Source organism: Sylvia atricapilla, chromosome 4 (genome assembly GCF_009819655.1).
Source record: "Sylvia atricapilla isolate bSylAtr1 chromosome 4, bSylAtr1.pri, whole genome shotgun sequence".
Classification (NCBI taxonomy): Eukaryota; Metazoa; Chordata; class Aves; order Passeriformes; family Sylviidae; genus Sylvia; species Sylvia atricapilla.
Genome location: NC_089143.1, coordinates 25,338,041 through 25,364,954, shown reverse-complemented (window position 1 = coordinate 25,364,954; position 26,914 = coordinate 25,338,041). Strand labels below are relative to the sequence as shown.

The window sequence follows — 26,914 nt, the reverse complement described above, 5'->3', positions numbered from 1 at the left end:
TATTAGTCACTTGGAAAAAAATATTCCTGCTCACACTTCAAGGCACAGATGTGTATTACAAAGTGGTACAAAAGAAGCAGAAGGTTTCTTGTTATTATTTCTGGAGCGACTGTGAGGATTTGGAACCACATCTTCTGCATGATTCAAATTCCATATAACATGGAATTTTTTATTCCTCTAACTGGGTCAGAGTCGAGCAAACAACATTAAGTGAAGTTGGGATTCACCTGAACAGTGAGGGAAAGACAGATGTTGCAGAGGTGTGCATGTCATGTCTAATATCTCCTCATGCATTGTTCAACACACCTCATTTAAAGAGAAAATTCAGGTGAGTTACCCTACACTGCTGGTATTTAAGATCCCTAAAGGATCCAAGGGGATCTTTCCAGCTTTGAAAAGCTCATGATGACAAACAATTGAAATAAAAAACTCCTCTCAGGAGCACAATGTGTAATTGGAGAGATGATAAAAATAAACCCCTGAGATTAGCTGTGAAGCTCTTTACAAAGCAAAATTAGGTTCTTTAGTGTTCTTTCCCTCTCAGATCTTTACCTTACGGGAATAAAGGCCAAACATCCTGGAAAAGACACTGAATGTGATACACAAATGTTGTATTACTGCCTACTAGTGGGAAGGAAAAATAAACAGACACAGCCCTATACACACACACAGAGAGAAATAAAACAACAAAAAAGCAATATTCTGGTGGTGGGTGGGGGCTGTCATTTGTAGAGGTCACCTGATTGGTGGACAAATAAAGCAAACAAATAAAGTTTATATAAACATTCATATTCAAGAGCAACCTTGTGGTCTTGAGAAACGAAGGACTGGGAAGATCTGGAAAACTTATTTTTAAAACCAAAATACTAGTGCCAAAATTGCAGCTGTAACGATGGTGGAAGTACCTTGTTAACACATTCAACAGTGGAGTAATACCACAAAACGTTTCTGTAATATATTCTTTCAGAAGCCCATAATAATTCTGATGACAACTTTTAGCCTGTGCAGCTGTTAGTTTGCATTAACAAATCCTCTGAATGGATCTGCACATGATCCATACACATGCAAGTAGTCTGAAGGCCCATGCCAGTATGAGATAGTCTGCTCCAAGGGCTGGAAACCATATTCCACGGTTTGTGAAGAATGGAGACAGTGGTGTGAACCACTGAGGAATTGCTGCTGAGCAAGAAAACTCTGTGGGCAACTGCAAGCTCTGAGGACAGCGTGACACATGTCATCTAAAGTGCCTCCCCTATCCCCAAGATTTTACTCCAGGGCCCGAGTAGGAAATTTCTACCAGCAAACAACACACAGACATTGGCCATTTCTAGGAACCACACCTGAATTCTCAAGATGCATGAAGCTGACTCAGCAATACACACCTGTACACTCCCAATATATAGATCAAATTAGGTTATGGCTTCGGAAATTCCCTGACAGTGGTTCTCTGCCTGCTCAACTGCTAAAACATCGGTCCCCATGAGCTGCAGAGGACAAATGACATTTTTAGTCAGCTCTGTTGATCACCTGTCCGTGCTCCCAACCTTGAGGGCATCCACAGGAGCAGCACGTCCTAGGTGACACTGGGAGGGAAAAGCTGAGTAAAGACACAGCTGCTGCCCATGAACACATCAGGAAAGGGAGCACAGGCAGCAGGAAGAGCTGTTGCAGTGAAGGACAATGCCAGAGGAAGAGTGGATAAGGTCATACTAACCCTAGGTGCAAGTGAGACATTTGGGTTACTAACCATCACAAATGAGCTATTTCACTACAGAAACAGTGCAGGGGAAAAAAACCACCTTCTTTTAAGATGACTCTGTAAGTGGATTACACGGGACAATGCTGACAAGAGACAGCACTTGATTACCACGAAGGTCTTCTTTTAACAAAACAGCTTTATTTGAAGAATTCGGGAGGTATGCAAATGTGCCACTTGCAGGTGCCCACATACATGAGTAACAAAAGGCATTTGTGGCCACTTGTGGTGACATCTGTTTTCAAAAGAGCAGTTCAGCCAGATGCTTTGGAAGGACATTAATAACAACAGCTATCTGAATTATGCAGCTCATTCTCTAGTACATCAGAAGCAGAAAAGGGACTTTCCTTGAAAGTACTAGCAACTAGCATCGGCATGCAGCTCAGGTAAAGGAATGACATCACCCTGTATCTCAAAAGCATTACCTCATCTCCTAATCCAAGGAGTGAGTCACCCAGGCAGTCAGCTGCAAATCTCTTGGCACAGAAAATGTAGGTTACCACGATGCACTTACACATTCCTCTGATCTGTCAATGTAAATAGCTATTTGTTCAGCTTCACTGGTCAGCAATATGGCACATAATTGTTAAGTGGCTAGTCTTTCAGAAGTAACACTTAAAAAAAGCCCCCACATTAACTGTGGAGCCCTAAACGAGCCGCTGCTCTTTTGCTCATTAAGAGTTTGCAGCCCAAGTTCTCCATTGGCTCTGCGCGGGGTTCTGCAGCCCTATCAGCGGCGCGGGCTGCGCAATCTCCAGGCCGACGGGTGAGGTAATGCAGTTTCTAAAAAGCCTCCACAAAAAAGCAAAAAGGCATAACGATCCGGAATGGCATACGCTTCCAGGGAATTTGCTGTCTAGACTCTTTACTGGAAAGGAGGGCACCGTACGCCAGGTGCCACGGCAGGTTGATAGGCGCAGGGAGCCGCTGATTTATAGCGGGGGAGAGAAGAGAAAGAAAAGGAAAAATTGTGTAAACAGAGATCAAAACAAGCTGAAGTACTAAAGCTTCCAGGAGCTGTTTAACAGCAAGCGTGACATTCTACCCCCTTCCTAAGGCTCTTTATCGTCTGAAACAAAAATCAAGCCTGCTCACGTGCAGACACATCTGAGCCAAGTCTGGTGCCAAAATAGTCAATATTATTGTTTACAGATGGGCTGGACCATCTACTAACTCCAAGGAAATAACCACGCACAAGTGAAATATTTTGCTTAAAATAGGATTTTATGTCGTTATGTTTTTCTAACACTTCTGCTTGTAGTTTTCAAGTCTTACTATAAGCTGCAAGAGCTTCATTCCTGTTACAAATTAACTAAGACCAACCTACATGATCTTAAATGATAAGGGTACCAGGTTTTATTCCCTCTATGATTATCTCTACAATAGGATCATTGTAACAAACAGGATCAAAGCCAATCAAGCAAGCTCTTAAGAAAACTACTCACTGAGAACTATGTCTTTTAAGCCTCCTTAAAATTAATCTAGGCAACATATTAAAAGTCACATATGGCAGCTTTATTCTGAAGGGTAGAAACAAGAGTCTGCACAAAGAAATGTGGGAAAGCAAAGGCAAGCTGGTATGCTCCACATTAAAAAAACAAATAAACAAATTAAAACCACAAACCCATAGGCAGACAGTAAGACAGGTATCCCTACTGTAAACGTTAACAGATTTTTCAGGTAATACCAATATAGACAGATATACATACACATACACACAATTTTTTGGATTTCCCTAGTTCAGGCTGGTCTGGAACTCATTTATTGTCTTGGGTTTTTTTTGTTACGTATGCAGGAAGGTTATCTGCACAAAGCCATAGGTTTATGACTTCCTCTCAACAGAAGAGATTATTTCTCCTCTTCACCTTAGATTTCAGGATGCTCATTCATCTATTTTGCCTCCAGCTACCAGCAGAAATCCTGAAGCACAGGGCACTACAAGGATGACAGTGTACTATTACTAACAGGCAAACCCTAATCAAACAGCAGCACACTGAGATAAAGGGGCCAACCAGAGTCTTCAAACTTCTGCAAGGGCCACAACATCCCAACTTTCTTAGGAGAACAAAGACCCAGACAAAAGCACAATCTTTTGAAAAATGGAGGCTGTTGAGCTATTCCACTGCCTAAAGCACTGGTAAAAGAGCAAATATTCTTCAAAACATGCAGGGCTGTTCAACCAGCCAGGAAAAAGAAAATTGACTGTGAAGGAAAGTCCATGATTTACATCAGTAAAACAACCTGAGACATCTTCAAGGACAATGAGGAAGCTGAGGCAGGAAATACCAACAGACAGGTTGTTGTCTGTCTAGAAAATTTTTCATTCTTCTGAGTACCATTACTTCTGATCTCTGCACTGCCATTGTTCATGGAGTGCACACCCGTCCTGACCACCTCCTGTGCCTCAGTTAAGCACTGAACAAGCTCAAACCATCTCTGAGACCAGGACTGTGAGAAAGGCTGCAGCTGGACATCAGATAATCAGTATTTTATTGAGCTGTTTACAGAGGTGGGATTAGGTGACCTTCCTCCTCTGCAGAGGTGAGTTCCAGGGCGGCACATCAGAGAAGCCATGGAAATAGGTTTCACTTTGGGGGGGGGGGGGGGTGTGACAGCCTGAAAGAGCACACCAGGTCTGCACAACAACAGTGAGCACAGACGTTTCTCAAAGCTCAGGCTGATTTGTACCAACAGGCTGTACTGTTCACCCAGAAACAGTTCACAGCATCTATCAAGTGACCAAACCTGGTCCCTGACTCCTGCCTACATTAAGTACCTGATGACATAAGTTTTTATCTGTTACAGTCTTTCTTTTCCTTCCATCATCCCCCAAACTCCACAAGTTGGTAGTTTCTATTTTATTTTTCATGAATACATGGAAAAGAGTAATAAATTCAGCTTCTGTGGGCCTGTACTGTCTGTATGAGTGGGTGAAGTGATGCTCTAGCCTTGTGCCTGGATGAGTACTAGAGAACTCATTTCAAAACTCCTTTCTTCTCTCTCTTCAAAGCAACACCTGCAACATCCTCCTGACAACTTTAATAAAATACTAGAGCTGGTATATCTGTCTTGATTCTACACTTCAGATCTTAAAATCTGATCAGGTGTAAGCACTAGGGTCCCGACAAAACTGTCTTTTACACAAACAGTGTAAAAAGCAACAGATGACAGCAGCACAGCAGCTTGAGACTTACACTCTCCTTTCCAGCATCAGGGGCAGCACAGTAGCTTGTTCAGCTTGAGTTTGCCCTCAAAAGAATTATTCCTGCTCTGCCCTCCCCTGAAGGTTCATACAGGAAATCTGAGGAACTGCAGTGTGCTAACTAGACCACCCCAGCTTTAAAAGAGATCAGGAACCCAATACTGTTTGTTGTGCAATCACACAGACCCTTCCTCTGAAGACAAGCAAACCAAAACACCACCGTTACTTTAATCATAGTCAAACAAGTCTTGAGGTTTTGAGATACAGAGATGCCAGCCTGCTCTGCTGCCATGGTAACAGACTTTTAAAAACTGTTCTCCTTAATAATAATAATAAAAAAACCTAACTGCACGGTGCTTTAAGAAAGACTTTATTTTGACATTATTCCATCCCCCTCTTTTACATGGCAAGTTTTATTAATAAGACTGCAAGTCTTCCGAAACTTCAGAGCAGTGCTTTCTGAGACAACCTGGTGCTGCTGCTACCGAGCCCATCACTGAGCTCCTTGAAACTAACAGCACGTAAGCGAGTGGATTAGTGGGGAAAAAAAATACCCAAAGCCTTGCCTTTCTAGAAACAGGCACTACACAGAAGTTCATCAGCCACCATGACCAAATTGCTACTGGTATTTGGTTTGTGTGGCAAGGCTTTGGTAGTGGGGGCCTACAGGTGTGGGAAGAACCCCACACTGAAGCAAGGGAAAAGTGTGAGGGGTCCTCCTCTGAGGAAGAAGAAGTGGCAGAGACAAGGTGTGCTGAACTTACTGCAGTCTCCACGTCCCATCCCCCTACCTCACTCTGAGGTGGAGGGAGAGAAAATCACGGTGAAGTTAAGCCTGGGAAGAAGGTGGAGTGGGGGGAAGGTGTTCTTCAGATTTGGATTTATTTCTCCTTATCTTACTGTGGTTTTATTGGTAATAAAACTGGTTTCCCTGCGTCAAGTTTGCTTTGCCTGTGATGGTGTCTGGTGAATGATCTCTCTCCCTGCCCTTATCTTGACCCACAAGCCTTTTCAATAGATTTTTCTCTGCCCTGTCCAGCTGAGGAGGAATGTGACAGAGTGGATTTGGTGGGCACCTGACATCTATGCAGGGGCAAGAGCAGAAGCTCGTGGCACTTGAGGAGACCAGGATTCAAACTTATCTCTGCTGGACCCTGTGTGTTTCTCTCCCGGCACTGCATGGACAGAGTGTTTTTGCAGATAAGGAGTTCATGTGAAAAACCAAGTCACAGAGCAAGTCCTATAGGAAAACAGCCTGATACGGGAGGAGAACAGAACATAGAAATCACAGTCTCTTCTTTCAAGGATTCAAAGAAACATGCAGTGAGTCTGACAAAGATTAATAGTTACCTCCTTGTGGAGCACGAAGTCCAGAAGAAATTCGGAAATGAGATGTCAGTGGCTGTGCTGCTAGAGGAATGATTTGCTAAACTGTCTAAAATGCTTAACCCTTGAAATGGGCTCTTCTTTATATAGATAAAGATATAGCCTGAAAGTTAAAAAAAGCTCTAGGGCAGAATAAATTACTTTTTTGTGTATTGGACAGCTGGATTCCAACTATTTAAGTTATCCACTACCTGAAACTGATATTTGTCTAGGTACTACAGTTGATCCATTTTAGTATCTGTAAACACCAGAACTGCTAAACAGCCAATACAAAAACATGCAGTGGGCCATACACAATTAAATTACAAGCTCTCTTCCCGCCCTTATCTCGACCCAGGAGGTGGAGGGTCCAGACCACAAGACTTCTAAGAAATGGCTGAGGGAGCTGCAGTTAGTTAGCCTGGAAAAAAAAAAAGAAAGAGGCCCAGAGAAGACCTTACTGCTCTCTACAACTACCTGAACAAAAAGTTTTAACCAGGTGAGAGGAGTCAATCTCTTTTCCCAATAAACATGCAATAGGACAAGAAGGAATGGGCTCAAGTTCCATCAGGGAAGGTTTAGACTAGCTGTAAGGAAAACTTTCTTCACTGAAAAGATGATCAAGCCTTGCAACAGGCCGCCCAGGGCAGTGGTGGAGTCACCATCTGCGGGGAGATGTAAAAGGCTTGTGGATGTGCCACTGAAGGATGTGGTTCAGTGGTGACCTTGGCAGTGCAGGGTTAATTAACACTTGGACTCGGTCATTCTGTAATCTTAGAGCTCTATCCCAACCTAAACCATTCTGTTCTTCTAGTATAAAGAGAATAAAAACCCAGAGACAATGGGGCTGGTAAAAAGTCTTTCCAATATTTGATGCATTTGACTATGGCTGTGAGCATGAGATGAAAGCTGGTCGTACACAGAGTGAGTCTGAGAAACTTTCCTGGCTCTGCTCAGGGCAGAGCAGCACCTGAGGACTGGTCTCGAGAGCTTTGGTATCGCACAGACCACAATATCCTGTTCTGCAGCTGCTCACATGTCCCCTCACGGAAGTTGTCATCCTCCAAAAGGTCCTTAAAGCACAGTGAAAGGACACGTGTCAGCACTTCCTCAGGGCTTCATCACTGCTAACTACAAGTGTCAGCAAGGCAGTCACTGAGCTGCAGCTACAGGAAGTCTTTGGGGCTGTTTTAATTGAACAGGACACCAAACTAAGAGGACTGAAGATGTGCAGTTTTGATAAATACATAACACCACTTGCCTAAGCAACAGCCCTACATGTGATGATGGTATGATAGTACTGCATCACACTAAGCACCAACTCAGTTCAGGCAGCTGTCAGCAATTCCCATTTTCCTCAAGTTAACCATTTCCCACTAAAAAAGTTGGTTGTGTTTCCTATAAAAGCATACTTCCAGCTATCAGGGTACTTTAAAACAACTAGTCTTTTGTTGATGACTTTTTGTTCTAAAACGTAATGACTAAACAACATTAGAAGTTTATTTTCAGTAGAATTGTAAATTATGTTTTAGTTTCACAAGAAAGCAACAAAAACCTGTACTTAGAAATCCAAAGGTCTCTCTAGTGAAGTTGCTGTCTGTCACCTCTTCATGCACTAGTGTATGTCTCCAGCAACAGAATTGAAAAGTAACCATTTGTGCCATCAGGAATGCTAATACATCCATGTAGTTAAAGAGTAGTCACATCCATTCTCTTCCTGCAAAACACAGGCCCCACTCCCCCTGATAGCCCTAACAAGTCTTCTCTGCCTCAACTGCAATTAGAATTTATCTTCCTTTGAAGTACAATTCTGGACACTCACTTCTTATTCATTATGAGCTTTTCCAGGACCATTTAAGACGCTAATCTGTCTCTCTCTCTCTCTGTACCCGCAGGCAAGGAAGAATCACATTTCCTTCCCCTGCAGTGGAAGGGAGATGGCAGCTGATAACCTGTCATGGGATATCTTGGCATGCAGTTTTCTCAGTTTTAAACTGGTCATCTCCAACCTTCAACAATAAAACCACAGTTATCAATCCCCACATCTTGTATTTCATTTAGCACAGTTTAATGTCATGTCTATTACAGAAAACCTGTACAACTGAGAACCAGCTGATGTGCCAGTCTTTCTCTACGGGAATGACACCTCCAACCATCTAAGCATCTGGTGGTTCTACACGTCTCAGTAGTACACAAAAATAAAGGTCACTACAGGACACTAGAATACTCTTTCAGAAAACTAAAATGATACCAGTTTACCTACAAGGAAACATTTTCCGCAGTTTAATCACCCCAATAACCAGACCAGTGATTTACACTCCACCTGCTTGAAAAGAGTAACAGCTCAGTGCTTTACATCTGCTCAGAACACATTACAGCTGAAAAGTAATTTTACAGCGTGAGTAGATCTTTTACAAATTTTATTCTCTGTTGAGTAAAACTATCCTTTAAGAACCTTTTGTACACACTCAAACACCTTACAGAACCAACCTCTGTATATGAAAGTCTGACCCTCCCTGTGAGCTGCCTGGATGGTGCATGGAGACTCTTCCAAGTGCTAAGCGGGAAAGATTGTTTCTGTTGCTGGTGTGTCCCGTTCCAGATGTTTTAAGATGCACCCAAGATTAAGAGTTAAAATTACTAACAGTGAACTTAGACAGAGGCATTCATTTTAAAGCAGAATTCAGAACAAAGACATTTTCTTGGAATATCTGTGTAGTTTGAAAAGAATCTCATTTGTGTTTGGCCAGTGAATGCTAGCAGGATCAGAACAATTTTATGCAGGATTAATATAAATTCCTAATATTCATCACTGCATGTAACAGCTGCTATAATAACCTTTTTAGTGAAAACACTCAAGTGTCTGACAGTCTTAAGTGTTCCCCACCCATATCCAAGAAAAACACTATCAGCTTTTCCTTGGATGATATTTACAGACAGTGACTCAACCAAAAAATAATTATAATAGAAAGTCATGAACCAAACAAACACATAAGTTTTATTCAAACTAATAAAATACTACTGCAGCAGTGCCATTAAGTGGTGGGTGAGATTTTCCTAATTCTTTCAAAGACACTGTTGCATTATTTACCCTCCCTGAACCTCTGGGAAGGCACATAACAGAATTCACAATTCAAGCCCCTCAAAGGGCATTTTGGTCTCTTGCCTTGCCCTGACCCATTACAATGTGGATTTTGCATTTTCTTCCATTCCAGAGTGTAAGAGGTCAAAGGATGGGAATTGCTGAGTTCCCTCCTGTGTTCCCAAAGCAACCCAAGACACATTTGTGCTCTTCTCTGGCTTGCCTGGGCACAGAGGCTGCCTTATCCAAAGTGCAGCAAAGTGCAGGCAATTCAAGTACTTCAAAGTGAGTCCCAGGTGTCTGGACACTTCACAGCAGAATTTGGTATTTCTTTTCGGAAACCAAAGCACTGAAAATTTGGAAAGGTTTACAAGGCAGATAAAGGGAAGTAAAAAGAAAGAAGACACGTTAATACTGTACATTAAATCCAGTCACTAGTGAAGTTTTTTGAGATTTCAAAATCCTTTCTCAACTGACTGTTCTAAGCTAAAAAGGAACAATCTCCTCAAAGTCTCTATAGGCTCACTTCACCAACAATGCAATGAGTTTTCAGATGCTTCAGTATAGAACTTCTTCACCTCTCCATATTTCTCTAGAGAAAAAAATATAATACTAGGCTATTCCATAAAAATATGCCACTTCTATGTCCAAAAAAGATGACACAGATGTCTAAGCTTGTAGAAAAGTTGATTTTATGTGGCTGTCACAATTAAAAATATATATTTATGTTTATATACATACACACACAATACAATCAATACAAAGGTCATGAGAGTCTTTATTGGAATAAGGATGTTGACAGATTTGGTGACATGGCATAATCAAATTATTCCATTTTTCCAGGATACAGTGGCATGTTTACTCTGACTGCTATAAATGTCAGCCTTGTGAGCTGAAACTGATTTTGTCCCATGATCTTCAATGTCTCAAATAAGGAAATAAGATGCTTACTTAGGGATTAGTCTGTAACAGCCCAAGCCTACCAGGTATTTTTATAGAATCCATCCAGTGTAGCCTCTGCCTAGAGCACTGAAACAACTCTGACTGGTGCCCATTAAGTAATTTAGTATGAAGCTTGCAGGTAAAAGAATGATTTGCTCATCCTCATCAGCAAATTATGTGCTATGCACCTTCCCACTGCTTCTGAAGCAGTTCTCCACTTTCACTGTAATTAATCATCATTATTTCAACAACACTGCTTCTCCCACAAGTATTCTTTTCTAAGTATGGACAGTATATTAATTACAAACCTAAATTTTCAAGAGCAAAGTGTTTTTATTAAAATTAAGCTCCCTTTTAGGAAAGCTGTGATTCAATGACTTTATTGTGAACTTCATCAGGCAATCCTTACATACAGGTAACAGGAAAACCTGGAGTTGTAACCAGGCTTTTATAAAGGTTTCCCATTTTAAAACAATGGACAGGGAAACAGAGTTTTTTAATTCTCATGCACAAGCCTGAACCGCAGAGTCAATTTTTCAGCATTGGCACCCCAACCGTGGTTTGTTTATGTTGGAGCTTAGAGCCAAGGAAAGAATTTTAGCATTCTATGGTTACCCAGACACACAATTAATACTTCAGCAGCCTTTCCTTTCTAATTGATCTATTCACATGACAAATGATGAACATCTCACTTGTCAGTGTCTTAAGCAGTAGTTTCAAGATCTGAAGCATTTGACAGAGCTGCTGGAACATTTGAAATTTCACTGCCTCACTTTCCTAATTAACACACGAGCTCCAGACAGCCAGGTTGACATTTTACAGTTAGGCAAAGGAAGTTAACTACAGTTCTGTTAAACACTGAAAGTTTGAAGATCTAATGTCTATTCTTACAAGGCACTTGGAAATTAAATTCATGCTTTTGCACCAGGACTTGGAACTACAGTTCATTATATTCACACTTCAGATAGTTAAAAAAACCCTCATCAAAACAATTAAGACCCAGCAGCACACACTTTACATGCACTGAAAGAACACAAATCTTTGTCACTGCAAGTGTAACAGAGTTTCTTATCTGCCATTTCTTGCAAGAAGATGTAATTTAACAGCTTACATAATGTTACTGCTTTCTGATGAATATTGTGGTTGCTAGCACAGAAACCTTTGTTACTTCAAAAATGCTGGAAGAGGAAGGAAAAGCCTCAAGACTCAGTTTGAGAGAATAAAACTCAAAAGGTCACATGCCCACATCAGTATTTTGACCCAAACCAGAATTTTCCCAGCAATTTTAATGAGGTGAATTGCTCACTTTAGTAAGTATCTAAATTCACTGCATGAAGTCTTTCAGCTGATTACTGACAGCGGATTAAACATTCAAATGCAGTTTATTCAGAGTGTTCATCACTTTTCATCATGTTTCTTGTTAAATTGTCTTAACAGCATTTGTTTACATGACAGTAAGAAGTCTAAAAAGGCCCATATTCATAATGCTTAATAGCTTCTAAAAGGCCAAAATGACCTTTTCCTTCCAAAATTATCTATCTCATAGGCTCTGCATCTTAACTACCAAAATCCCTCAGTAACTTTGGCCACAGCTGTAGAAATTAAAGTTTGAAAGCCCATCTGAAAGTCCAACTTCCTCTATCCATAACAAATACTCTTTAAAAATGTATTTTTATGATTGCCACAACCTACTGACTTGAAATCACAGAAAGAAATTAAATATCATATAGACAAACTGCAATTTTTGTTGTCTTAAACCCCTTTTGTTTCTACAGTCATACCACATTGGAAAAATATCAAAACTCTGGACAGACAGTTGAGTCACAAAATCTATATTTGCAAAAAACACATCTATCATTGGAAATGCTTGCACTCCCAAATCTTTTAAAACTTGGGCTTGTGACTTAACTTGTAGTGAAAAAATAAAGTTTATATTTGCACAGATTTCATGTGTGTGCTTTTCATAACCACTGGTTCTAGTTTCATGTGGTCATCAGAAACTATTTGCAGCAACACGTATTTTATGTATACCAGACCAGTATTTTATGTATCTACTACTGAGAACCTTTGTGAAGGATCACACTATCACTGACACCTTCCACCCCACAGAGCTCTTTACAGTTCTCTCTTCTGTATTCTTTTCAGTTCTGTTCTTAAACATATTTTGGGGGGGAAGTTCTTCTTTCCTAAAGTGTTTTTTCTAAACCACAAAAATGCACCTGAACGAATCTCACAAAGCTGCATCCATAAATAAAATTCTCCCTCAGAAACAAAGGAATGTGAGTAAACATTCACATTACTTCTGCAACCTGAGATACTCATTAGCAGCTCTCACTGAAACAGAGGTCATGGCCACATACAGCAACAAAGAACCATACGCAAGAAAGTCATGCAGTCTGAATAATCCTGAACTCAACCTTCATTCTCTGATGCTCACTGTGCAAAAGCATGATACAGGACTGGCCATCAAATCCCACAGTCCTGACAGGGAACAACTGTGTACTTCTGTGGTGTGTTATCATCACCAATTACCTCTTTGTCAGTGTTTTTATTCCTCCTAATTCTAGGAGAAAATGAATCGAAGAACTCCCCAGTGTAGGAAAAAAAAAAAAAAAAGGAAAAAACCCTTCCTTCTAATTTTTAGCCTAGCTTACTGCAACTGATGATGGCCAATAGCACCAAACAAGAAACTGAACTCTAGATTTTCTTCTTACAGTTCATCAGCATGAAGTGATGCAACCCTTCACCACTCAGTACTTCAGGGTGACCTTCACCACTCTGTTTAATTGCTAACACATTCTATTTCACAGGAAGCCTGCTTATCTAGTATAAAACACCCAAAACAATCCTTTGTTCACTTATTAAGTCACAAGGACTTTTGCTTTTCTTGAGGGAAAAAAAAAAGCCAGTACTTGCCAAGATACAGTCTAGTAATATAAAGCAGATGATCCTTTCATTTGCTTGAAATTACAAGTAACTTGTTTTCAATCAGGAATTACATACAATTCCCCAACTCCGTTACATCATCTAGTTTGATATTTATCAAACACATCAATCCCAAGGCTGAAATGCTGACACACTCCAGTCTGAAATGGCAACATGATGTAAGCACTCAAAAAAAGTTTGAGAATAGAACTGACAAAGTTTCGGAGGTATTTCCTCCATTATTTAACACCTATCAAACTGGGAGGAAGCTGCATTCCTTTTATTACAGACAACTCCATTTTTAAAGACTTAGTAAGGAAAGAAATTAAGCCTTACCTCTGGTTTACTCAGGCTGGATGACACAAGAGAACCTGATCCCACATCCAGATCCCACTGTTTTCTCCCACTGTTTTCTGGATCCAGTGCAGCAATTCGTCCATCCAAAGTGCTGATAATTACTAGAGATCTGCAAGTTGGAAACGTTCACAGTCAAAACTACAGCAGGATGGACTTCACCTATTAACTGCCTTTTACGCTCAGTAAAATCCAACTCCAACACTTAAGTCTCTATATTCTGCAGAAAAGCAATTCAACTGGGTAGCTCTACCCAGACCCACAATAGAGTAGAGGAGCTGAAGTCTCTGGCTGGATGTCATAAACTAATTTCCATGTTGTAAGACACTTTCAGAGTTGAGATTCAGGAGAAGGCAGTTGACTTTTTGCTCTTGCATGCAGATGTTACCACTACAGTACTGAATGACATCATCTTTCTGGAGATATTTATACAAACAGTATGGATCCCACTTCTTCCAGTCCCTTCCAAACTGATCTTTAACACATCCTTCTCAAAACAACCTAAACCTGAAACTATTAACCCAGCCAATCAGGATGTAAAAAATACTAAGTTGCAACTAAGTTTTCAGTGGTTTTGGACTAAACATCAAACTTCTGGGATGTTTCCCAAATCTCTGAATAAAGCAAGTCCCTCCAAAGACACAGGGCACTACAAACAACCTCCAACGCCTGCAGACCACAGAACAACCAAACTGGCTTTTGCAGCTTAGGCTTTAAGTATCCTGATGTCTAGGAATACAGGGCCATGGCAGGCTGGCTGCCGATTTCTACAGTGCCTGAAGCTCCTGAATTTCAGTAAATCTTGTTTCTTACAGAGCTGTACAATTAGAATAAACATTTCTGGTTGTGCTAGAGCTCCAGCATTAAAATAAACAAACAAACAAAATAAAGAACACATCAGAGACAAAGCACTGACAAGGCATTTCTGAAAGGCCTTTATTTTTCCTTGAAGATTGTTTCTCTCTGACCTGAAAAAGCTGGGATTGTGTTGTCAGCTTGGCTTGCAGCAGCTCACCAATCTTCAAAGGCAGAGGGAGTAGACCTTGATCACTTTACAGGCTGCTTGCACTGAGGGGAGCTGGATCTAGTGACCCGGAAGGACCTTTATAGTCACTGGTTTCAATGAGAATAAGGAATTGTGCAAATAAACTGATGGGGAGATTAACCAGTTTCAGGTGAGGGTGAAAGGGCAGGGGGCTGGTAGGGCACACACAGACATGTATATTAATCTTTACTTTAAACAATAAGGGACAATCAGTTATTGTCTAGAATTCTGCCCAAATATATTCACTTGTCCAAAGTTAATGGTGTAGTAACAAGGAATTTAGGGAGGAAATTATGGGGGTTATTAGTTTGCTTTAAGGAGGGGAAAACTGAAATCATGATGTAAAACCACCTTCAGGGAGAGTGGCTCATTACATCACCTCTAACAAAGGTCATGTAAAACATGGCTGTTTTACATCTTAAAGTAACCCATACAATTTATATAGGATTTTATAATGCTTATAGCGCTACACCACTAATAAACATAAAAATAAAGATATCTTTAACCTGTTCCAAAAATGCCACAGCACTCCTACTTCTGAGGGTGGCTGAGCATCACATTCCTCCAAAAGCTAAGTTTAAGAAACTGTTAGAAAAATACCAAGTGTGCAAATATTTGCACAGTACAAGATGTAAGTTTTTATAAGCCGATTTCAAACACTTTTTCCAACTATACAGAAATGAAGATTAGGTTAATAATAAACCAGATTGCAGGAGATTGACTATTTTCAAGTACTGTAAACAAGTGCTCACACATGGCCTTGGACACATATTTAACACAATCTGTTTGCTTTATGGTAAAGCAATTTATCTGAAACTCTCTAGCATTGCATAAAAAAAAATTATTCCAAGTGGGCCTACTTGAATTTTATGTTGATCCTCCTGACAACTAGATTATAAAAAGAGGTAGAAATGCAGCTAGAATGAAGGGAATTTTGGCAGCCATACTGCAGAGAAGACAAATACTAAAATCATGCTGTGAAATGTTTTCTTCCCATGTACTCCCATTGTTTTCCTTTATCTAATTCTTCCTGTTTTGACTTCTCCCTCAAGTAACAAATGTTTCATGCCTTTGTATCTTACATTTCTGTATTATCTTTCCCCACCAGATGCAAACCTCAACCTTCCCTAGGAGTTACCTCACTATTTAAGCCTCTCCAACACCACTCAAGGCAGTGGTTTGGGAACCTGTACCTGCACCCTGACCTCCAGCTACCCAAATCGTGCTGTAACCACACTCCAGTTTTCAGTTCAGCTGATTAGGAAAGAGGAGAGGAGTGTGGGGAACCTTTGTGCCAGCAGCATATACTTGGAGGAACTGGTTTAACCGACCTCTTCTGCACACTGTAAAAATCCTGCCTTTTCTTGGGTGCGGTGGCACTCAGGGTTTGTCCCCTTAGTTTGTCCCTAGCTGTAGAATGGACTTTGTTTCACCTACTGAGAAAACACTTCCATGAGACATCAGCCCAGCTATATCTAAATCTTAGGTGTGGCTACCTTTAGAACTGGGACCAGGTATAAGAAAAGCATCAGTTTTGCTCTGCTTTTTTAATAAGAGATTCATTTTCAGTTAAATAGCCGCATTTCTGGTTCCAACTTCATCTTGCTCTCCAGCAATACCACGTATGAGGAGAAAAAAAGCTGTAACTCCTTACTCTTCTGATAAAATCCTTCATTCCATACTCTATTTGTCTAGGAGTTAAAATCTTAATGTCTGGTCTCCTCTTCTCTGATGGACTCCAGTATGTTAAAACCCCATCACTTGAACTCTGCTTGGTGTAAGATTGGAGAGTCACGCCCAAGACTCTTTCTAGTGTACAATTTGTCGCTGTCAGATTTTCCCTTCCCTTTCTCTGTGAGATTCCAGTGCTTGCAGCTTTGTGTACTAGGAGCACGGAGTGGTGACAAGAGATCTTTCTGTGGCTCAGGTAGTCTAATCAAGCACTAAATTAACATTATGATAAAAGCAATTTAGGCAACTACTTCAAGAAAATATTTCAGAGCTTAAAAACAAGCAGGCAGGCAAACTTGCTTTTTGTCACCCCACAATGCCACTGTGGGTTTACTGCAGTGTTTTGTGCCAATTCTTACATCAAATTCTTAGAAACATGAGAAGAATACAGCCACAGTTCCAGAATAAAGGAAGTCATTTCAGCCACCTGTTTGCCAACCTTTGCTGGCTCAAGATGTCAGGCAATTCCTGTAATTCCATTACAGTAAACCGAAAAAGCAGTATTTTTGACATGTCTTTGGGCCAAGTGATTGACAAACTGAAAGTAAAAGGAATTCTTTACTCAATTTCTATTTTGCTTAGGCTTTATAAACTCTTTCATTCTCTGAAAAACAACACCTTGTCACTGGCTTTATCAACATCACTTCCTGACTGGGGTAAAGCTGAAAGACTGCCTTGACCAAAGAAACCAGCTTCTAGGAACACACATGTTTTCTGAGAACACTACCAAATCAGATTCCCTTCTGAGAAAGGAAAACACAAAGTATTACCCAGCTTAAGGTCAGAAGTCACAACTATAACACCAAGGAAGTGAGAAGGATAGAGACAAACAGCATCAAGGCTGTGTTCACTACTTCTTGACAGTAAATGGCAGACTGTACTAGGGAGTGAATCACATCACAGGGACACAAAAGGAGGAGAAAAAAACGACCCATACCACAATACCATACCCATACCACGACCCAACGACTAATACCACAAAATCATAATTCAATAATCTCCACAAGCCTGGACCAGAACAAAAAAGATACAAAAAGAAATACTCAAAATAAGGCAGTCACAGGATTCATCATCTGAAAAATAAACATCAGCAAAATTAAGACCTGCACTCCTCCTTGCCTTGAGCTGCTGGTCCAGAATATATTGTGAACCAAGGGATGGAGGATGCAAAAATCCCTTCTGGGATTTTTAGCAGGACTAAAGCAAGGGGCCAGTTCATGGAGCATACAGAGAGATCAGTAATTGGAGCAGCTGGTGGAGAACAAGCTAATGTTGTATAGTTAGATTTTATTTGCACTTTGTCACTATTAAAGCATATCTGGACACACTTCCCTGGCCCAAACCATCTACAAACAGCCTCTATGGTTGAATGAAAATGTTTTCTTACCAGTTCCTATCCTCTTTTGCTCACAGACAGGAACCTGTTATTCAAGGGCAGTGATAATGTTCCCCCTTGAAATTACTCAAAATACCTACGGCAAACTTCCACGTGCATTGACAGAAGGCAAGTCCTGGGTCTTAAAACCTTTGTTAGTGTCCCATAATGAACACAGGCTGCTTTCTGAAATCAAGAGGCCTTAGCACAGCACTGTTCTACCTTACAGAAGTGAAGGTATGATTTACCTGCAAACAAAAGGGAAGATAGCAAAGGAAGCTGTAAACAGGACAGAGGAGGAACACTTCTTTAGTTCACCTACACCCTTTCACTACATCAAACTTTGCATTTATTCAAGTTAGTTGTTTTGGTTAGAAAAACAAAGCAGAACTTATTGTCATCTTGATGCATTTCCCACTGTTCCTGTTTCAGATTAAAAGAATCATTAAACCTAAAACCCTCAACCCTCAAAAGTCCATTGGGACATTGCAAATATGGCTGTTCGTTAAACTTGAACTCTGAGCAGCTATTCCAACAGCAAACCCTGCATGTTTGCATGTAAAGAGCACAAGAAATCGCTAGCTCTCATATTTTCTTCTAGAAAAACAAACAAAAAAACCCCTTCAAACCAAGATGATTATATTCATTTGCCTACAGCAAAGACAGACAGTTGGGGGTTTGACTTTGTTTTTTTGTTGTTTTGGGGTTTTTTTTTTTCCTTTCCCAGATTATATTGACCTCTATATTGCCTGGGTATTGCTGAAGAACAATTAACTGAGATGAGTGGAGATCTCAGAAACACAAATTAAGAAAAATAAAGAAATGCAGGCAAACACTATGGCCAGGCAGCCATTCTATTTTTATTTGATGACAGCAAATCTGTTCCTACATACTAATCAATTACAGAGCAGCTACATTTAATCTCAGGCTTAATTTACTATATTGAACATCTTTAGTGTATTCTACTTAGCTCTAGAAGGCAAGCAGAAAAGGTATTTTTAAAAATTTTCCAGGGTCCCATCAAAAACTGAATACAGCAGAATTGCAATAAACAAGGTGGTATTTTGATCACCTGATACACAAAACAATGATCCTGTTGCTAAGTGGAGAGACTGTCCTCCAAAAAAACGGTGTCAAGTTTTCAGCCAGTTTCTTGTTTTAAGTGAATGCTTGGGCATACTAAAAACAAGCTTTGGGCTATTAATTTTCATGTTTTCAAATACAGTAGGCTTTTAGTCATGCTCTTCTTCCTTTAAACTCGGGCTGTGGCTTATCACCTCATCATTCTCAGCCAATTCAGAAACAGACGGGAATCGGCTCTGTAACATTTCTGCACTTGAGTCATTCATCTAAGTCTTCCTTCTGCCGGAGCTTCTTGCCACACGCAGTTATTAAGTATTTTATTTCCCCTTGTTATATTCTGAAACTTGCTCATCAATTTGCCTTGCATGTTTGGCTTCCCCTCAGGCACACCCCAGTGTCTGCGCTGAACAGACAAATTAAGTACGCGGGGGAACTGCATTTTCTTTAAAACAAAACGATGACAGAAAGGGACAGCGCGCTCTGAACAACTGTGAGCTGCGGGTATTGGGAAGAGTTTAGACTGCAGATGCTTTAGGGTCTCCTTCCCGCAGGCACAGAACTGCCACAGGGGACCAAGGCAAGGAAGGGATCGAGACGCGATATTGCCAGGGTAAGCAGACGGGCCAGATGTCACATAGCGCGACATCCGGCAGCTTGTTTGTCTAAGAACTAAGGCACCCTTTCTCCTTGCTAACAACCGCGTAAAGAACAAGCACCTCAGCGCTGGTGAGGTCCCGAAGTTCCTTTTCCTCATTGTCACTGCCTGCCCATCCCTACAGCGCTACTCCAGCCCCATCACGGGACTCATCTCTCCCATCTCTTCTCCCTCCACCTCTCCTCCGGCTCTGGGACACTGCCCTGAGTGTCCCACCGTCCAGCCCCCCGCACCAGCCTGCGACACCCTTATTTCACCCCTTTCTCAAGCACCATTCCATCTACGATAACCCCACAGCGCAACTCTCCCTCCCCTCCTCTCCACTCTTCCCACTCCAACACTCCCGACCCATCGCAGCGCTATTCCCGTCCAAGCGCACTCCTGCACAGTCCCCTCCCAACACACGACCCCCGGGACGCTGCAGCCCTTTCCCCGTGCACTGCCCCTCCCCAACAGCCCTAGCTGCTGATTCCCAGCCCAGACACAGTCGTGTCCCCCGCAGTACCCCGAGACACTGCACCCTTCTCCCCTGAGGCACTGACCCCCGCCCAGCGCCCCACACCGGACCAGCCCCTCCCCGGCACCTCCACGCCGAAGTCACTGACCCCCACCCCAGTCACAGACACCCTTCAAGAGTCCCAGACACTGACCCCCATCCCAACCACTGATACTCCCCGTAACCAGAGCCAGACACTGATTCCCGACACCTCTCAGCCTCCTCAGGCACTGACCCCACCTCAGCCCTCCCTACCGACCCCCCACCCACACACTGACCCCCCTCAGGAACCCCCGCCCCCGACAGCCATCCCAGTCACCGACACTCTCCCCGAGCAGCCCCAGGCAGGACCCTCACCCCAGACACCGACCCCGCACTCTCACCCAGGCACTGAACCCCATTTAGCCCCAGGCACTGATCTCCACCCCAGTCACCGCCTACCCCCGCTCACCTGCTACCGGTCCGGGCCTCTCCGCTGCCCTCAGCCTCCTGCTCTCCGGGCGCCGCGGGGGCCACACCGCCCTCATCGTCCTCCACTGTCACGTCCGCGGAACCAGCGGGCAGAGCGGCAGGAGCGGCGGCTGCCCCCAGCCCAAACGCGGCCTCCACAGCCGCGACATCGCTCGGCGGCGGTTCCGGGCCGCCCGCCGTCACCTCCAGCAGCACCAGCAACGCGAAGGCGGCCACAGCGCTGCGGCCCCGCGGCCCCCGCATGGAGGGGCCCGGCTCGCCCGCCGCTGCCACCCGTTAGGACATGAACGCCGCTGTCGCTGTCCCCGCTGTCGCCGCCACAGAATGGGCGCCCGCCGCGCGCGCAGCCCTGCCCGCCGCGCCACGCCCGCCCGCCACGTACCGGCACCCCACGCGCACCCGCCCCTGCGAGGCGGACGCGCATTCTATTGGTCTACCGCCACGCCGCTCAGGCCGCCGCTTCCTTCTGATTGGCGAGTCCGGCGGAGAGGGCCGGGGAGGACCTGGGTGTTTGTCAACAGAGTCCGCCGGGCCAATCGGAGCCACGCCGCTCTCTCCCCCTCCTTTCCCGCCGCGCCGACCAATCGCGAAGCGCATGATTCACCGGCCCGCTCGCCGATTGGAAGGCGGCTGGCGCGCGGGCGGCACGGCCCCGCCCCTTCCTCAGCCGGGCTGGAGACGTGGCTGTTCCTCGGCGCCGGCAGGGCGGGGCCAGCGGCGCGCACCACCCGGCGCGGGGGGGCAGGCGCTGGAAGTGCCTCCCCCCAACCCAGAGCGGAATGGAGTCGCCGGGTAGGAACCGGGCCGTGAGGGAGTGACCGCCCCGGGGCACCGAGGGAAGCGTGGAAATGACACTGGGTGCCATGGGGGTCTTCGGACATAGGTGGGACTCGGTCAGCTCAGAGGTCTCGTCCAGCCGAATTGATTCTGTCTTTCGGTGGTGCCCCCCTGGGCTGTTCTGGGTGCTACAGGTAACCCTATCCCTGATACCGAATTCGGCCCTGTGCTGACCGCAGGAGACCTCACCTCAGGTGACCCCACCTTTCTGTGGGCTTGCTGTGCCCGCCCACCCCAGCACACACAGGCCCATGACCGGCAGCCCCAGCACTTTGGCCAGGGGTCTTAGCAACCCCAGAAAGGGCCTGTGGTACCTTAAACTCGTGTTTCCTCCACGTATTCGCGGATCTGGCCTGGGAACTTGTGAATGCTCCGTCCTTAGAAGTGTTCCAGGCCAGGTTGGATGGGGCTCTGAGGAACCTGGTCTAGTGGAAGGTGTCCCTGCCAGTGGCAGGGGGTGGGACGAGATGGTCTTTAAGGTCCCTTCCAACCCGAGTCATTCTGCAGGTCTCTGTTTATGGTATAATTGATATAAATTATATATGTGATATATAATTGCCCCGTTCAAGGTTAGTTTTCCTCCAGTTTTTTCCAGACCCAGTTTGCCGTATTTTGAAGGACAGTCCTTGTCACCGTGATGATACCACCCAACTGATGAGGCTGTCATCTGCAAATTGGATTAGGGCTGATTTTGTATTTACTTCCAAATGACTAATGAAAATATTGATTATGTATGTGTGTAGTACAGCACATATGATCCTGGAGGGTCCTATTAGAAGTAGCCTTATTCAATAGTGATTTATAACCACTTATAAAAAAATAATCTCTGTAACCAGTGTTTAATATATTCTTCACTGATGCTTTATTACTCTGTTTAATTAAAATGTTGTGCAGTTCCAAGTAAAAATGTTTTTAAAAGTTTATTACACCTTTCATAGGAAACTGAATTATTTGTTGTCTATTAGAAGCATGAAATGAGATTTCTATTAGACCTCTGACCAGCATTACTAATTCTTTAATGAGTGACATAACACCCTTTTTTGGTATTTATCCAGAACATTATCCACAGATCTGATGTTATTAGATCTACATTTACTCCATATCATGCAGTCTCCTTTCCTGAAGACAGGCACCAACCTGGCACATTTTAGCCTCCTAGAATTGCCCATGTCTATCAAGGTTCACTAAAGAGGAACATCAACACACAAGGGGTCTCTGCAGTCAGCTGCTTCCAGCCTTCTGGGCCACAGTTACCCCTGGAAGACAAGAGCTCCACTGGTCACTAATGCACTGAAATTAATCACATCACTGTCAAGTGACCCCCACACACGTATCTTCCTGCTTCTTCACAAACATAGATCATAAATGTTCAATGAACACTTCTGCATTGTTATTGACATTTTAATCATGTCCATCTAGTAATGGGCCTGTACCACTCACTTCCAGGGTTTTCTGGCATTTAGCCTTGCTAGATATGGATTTCCTTTGATGTGCTTCACTTCCAATAACTACTCTGGTTCTCACAGCTTCTCATTTATACTGACACTTTCTTATTTCCTGCTTTTTTAATTTTGGCTATTTCTTTTTTTAAATTTTACTCACACTCTCCAGACCATTAATAAAACAAAATGGTTTTTTTCTCTCTTGATTTTGAAGTTGTGGCTCTCTGATCGCCCAATGAATTCTTTAAAAAGAGCTCATAATTGTAATTTTTAACTTGTACTTATTTTTTTTCTTCCTGATGCACTCTTACTTTCTGAAGATTTGCAAATACAGCTGTTTTAGAGCACCAAGTGTATGCAAACTCAGGTCACAAACACAGCTCTCCAGCCAACCACTGAATTACATTCCAGGGATCTTTGTTTGGGTTTTTTTATTTCCTTCATTATAACAAAGTCCAAAAGAATTTACCTTGTGCCATATGCCAAATGGAGCATGTCATATTTAGTAACTTAAATGACATTTTATTACTGTATCCGTATGGTCTTGTGCTACTATTTTCTTTATTTAGATAACTCCTCTGTCTTGAGTGTCTACTCGTTCATATGTTTATAAAGAGTAATCAAATTCCTTGTTTCTCTAGGCAAATCAAGCCAAAGGCTTTTATTCTTCCCTTACACATTTGGCTCTCTGCTTTAACTTGCCCTCCCATGGAGCTGTCTCCATTTAAATTCCTTTTTCTTGCATGGTGATGTTTTGAACAGTGACACTGAAGGGTAAATTGAGTTAAATTTTATACTCCATTATATTTCTAGACAATGAAGAAAAGCTAAGTCCTTGCCAAGCTTTTTACAGTAACTTATCTCTTGTCCCACCAGTTATTTGAGGGACTCAGAGACATAACCACAGACCCCAGAAAGTTCCAGAATACTGGGATATGTCACGACTAGACTTGCACTTCTACCTTTGTGTTGGGTCACGAAGGTTTATTACACCTAAGGCAAAGCAACAACCACCCGATGCAGGTGTCCCTCTCACACCCATGAGCATGACCTCATTTTCTCGTGTCCCCTCCCAGCCCCCGCCCCAGAGCAGCAGCCTTCCAATTGCAGCCTTTTATTTAGGGGAGGATCCGGCAGTTTCCACCCGAGCCCACGTTTTCTTCCAGACTCCTCCTAGATTCCGTGGCACCGAGGAATAATGAATAATCAGAATGCGAAAGCTCTTATTCTTCTTGTTTTGGAAACATTTCTCCAAGGGATGGACAACGTTATTCTCAAATCCTTATGACAAACATGGCAATACAGCCCTATAATTTTCTCTCTGTATTAAAAAAAAATTGTGCCAACAAAACCAAACTTCCTGCTTTTTGCAAAGCATGACTCACATCCTCCATTCTGTTTTGACTGACTGACATAAGAGATCTATTTCAGTCATATGACAATAACTTCGAATCTGACTAGCCACTTATGTGGAAATCAAAGCCTGTTCTTGCAGGATGGATGGATGTTAACAGGGAGGGTGTCTTACATAGCTCCACTGAAGATCTGCCTGCTTTTCCCGAATAACTTGCTCCTAGAATAGCGAGGCGCGGCAGTGAAAGCCCAGCGTGCCACCTCGTGGCTGCCCTGTGCCCAGGGCCGTTCCTAGTGCCTCCCTTTTACAGGAGTATCCAAACCGTCCAAAAGCTGCATATGTTGTAATTAGCATTCCTGCACCCCTGCTGATGCCTCCTCTCCTCTCCTCTCCTCTCCTCTCCTCTCCTCTCCTCTCCTCTCCTCTCCTCTCCTCTCCTCTCCTCTCCTCTCCTCTCCTCTCCTCTCCTCTCCTCTCCTCTCCTCTCCTCTCCTCTCCTCTCCTCTCCTCTCCTCTCCTCTCCTCTCCTCTCCTCTCCTCTCCTCTCCTCTCCTCTCCTCTCCTCTCCTCTCCTCCCCTTCCCCTTCCCCTTCCCCTTCCCCTTCCCCTTCCCCTTCCCCTTCCCCTTCCCCTTCCCCTTCCCCTTCCCCTTCCCCTTCCCCTTCCCCTTCCCCTTCCCCTTCCCCTTCCCCTTCCCCTTCCCCTTCCCCTCCCTGATACACTGATCTTGCTGCCTTCCTCAAGAAAGGTCAAGGAAAACTGACCTTGATTTTTTGGTTGCTTTCCCTTTCGGAAAGAACAGATCTCTGCCAACAAGGAGGCAGCAGGAGAACTTGGCAAGTGATGGACCATAAGGTGGCAATGCTTCTTTTTTTTTTTTTTTTTTTTTTTTTTTTTTTTTTTCCTGTTTTAGACCAGGGCAGCTTAAGCCAGTTATAAAATTTTGAAATTTCTCTTTCCGGGACGTATATTAAGTTTGGCTGACCCAGTTCAACCTCAGTCACCTGGCAAGAAGAAACTGCCTTTTCTTGCCTGCATGGCAAGGTGAATCAGCACAGGATCATGGGAATACCAGCACAAACTCTGTACCCAGGCTGCGTGTGGATGGTGGATGAAAGGAATGAAGAGCAGGCTCTTCCCTTTTTGCAAACAGCAAGCTGTTATCTCAGCTACCATGTAATTTTCCTACCATGTAATTTCAGCCTCAGATGCAGAATTCAGCACCCGGAGTCACGCAGTCACCCTGAAAGGGCTGAGCTGCTCCATTCCTTAGAGTGGTTTTTGTCGGGAGTAACACCTCACAGTTGCCACCGTTTGACAGGCAGAATGTCTGTTTAAAGCAGGTTCAAACACCTCCTCGTACTGAAACACAGAGGCTGAGAGTTGGCTCCTGGAGAGGCTTTGACATGGGACAAAAGTAGGCTTGTACAAAAGGACTTTGAGCTGTTTGCAAACAGAGCTGGTTGGTGCTGGAATTCACAGAAGATCCATTTCTGAAATGTCCAATACCATTTTATTTTTTTTTTTTTGTGCACAAGCAAGGCTCAGCACAGCACAAATGAAAGATTTTCTGCTTTCGCTGGAGCTGTAACTCACCCAACAGATTGAGATAAATTGCTAACAGAAAGGTCATTATCTAGAAGTGGAAATGTTTGTGTTTCCCCAGGCACTGCAAGATGTGTTTCAAGCCAGAGCTATCAGCTGCTGGTGTGAAGGTACAACAGGTTTATCACCCCACACTTCTGCACTAATACTCCCCACATCAGTGGGACTTGACAAACCCAGGGTGGGCTTCCTGAGTCAGCATAAAACCCTAGTGAAGTGACGGTTCTTCATTTCAGTCAAATACTTAGGATACTGAACAGAATATTCATAGAGTGGCCTGGGTTGGAAGAGACCTTAAAGACCATCTCGTTTTAACCCCATGCCCTGGGCAGAGACACCTTCCACTAGACTTATGTGGCCCAGAACTTCCAACCTGGCTTTAAACACTGAGGTAGCCACAGCTTCTCTGGGCAACCTGTTCCAATGGTTTACCAGCCCCAGAGTAATTTTTTTCTTAATATTTAAGCTAAACCTCCTCTCACTTGAAGCCATTCCCCCTTGTCCTGTCACTGCATGCTCTTGTAGCATTTCCCAAAACTCAGTCAGCTGCTCCTTCAGTTTTACCCTTCTTGCACCATGGAAGAAGGCAGTGCTTGGGTCTGATTCCCTCTGAATATATATCTCAATAGATGTGTGTTTTTACCCTTTAAAATGGGTAACTTGCAGGAAAAATCGTTGCCAGCTGGCAGAAAACACTGAACCACTGCACAGAACCACGTGCTGCTCTTAACAGCGAGTCACTCGCTCTGTACAGAAAGGTAAGGCCTCACCGAGCTGAGATAAGCCCGGGCAATGATAATAGAGTCTTTGTTGAAATCCCACTCCATTGTTCAAGGACTGATGTGCCGGCCCAGGGAGAACAAAAGGAAATGTTTCTAGTCCTTGAAAATCACAGCAGAATCGCAGAGGTTGGCAGCAAAGCAAACGAGTCATACATAGAATTTAAAAAGAGAAGTCAGAGGAAGCTTTTCTGTTGAGCAATAAAAAGATTATTCTCTACCAATTGTGGCCTGACCTTGGAGTGAGTAGTAAGGGGTAAATACCTGCAATTCTCATCCACCTTTGTGGGATTGCAGCTGGAGAGAAACTCAGGTGCCTGTGAATGGTCCTAATGTGGCTCACAGGAGTGAAAATGCTGGTGTAGAGGAACTTCAAGGTTGCTCTGCCTCTCTAAATGTTTCAGGAACAACTTCA

General features: G+C 43.3%; 1 protein-coding gene across 1 annotated transcript in view; it reads right to left on the bottom strand.

Annotated features, from left to right (window-relative positions):
* The window catches only part of EIF2AK3 (eukaryotic translation initiation factor 2 alpha kinase 3), a 42,467-nt gene extending 21,659 nt beyond the window's left edge, over nucleotides 1-20,808 (bottom strand). Inside the window, exons 1-2 of the mRNA XM_066317292.1 lie at nucleotides 20,463-20,808; nucleotides 13,609-13,738 (exon numbers count right to left, since the gene is read on the bottom strand). Coding sequence (XP_066173389.1) covers nucleotides 13,609-13,738; nucleotides 20,463-20,725 — 393 coding nt within the window. The 5' untranslated portion in view covers nucleotides 20,726-20,808. The remainder of the gene's footprint in view (nucleotides 1-13,608; nucleotides 13,739-20,462) is intronic.
* Nucleotides 20,809-26,914: the final 6,106 nt, after the last annotated feature.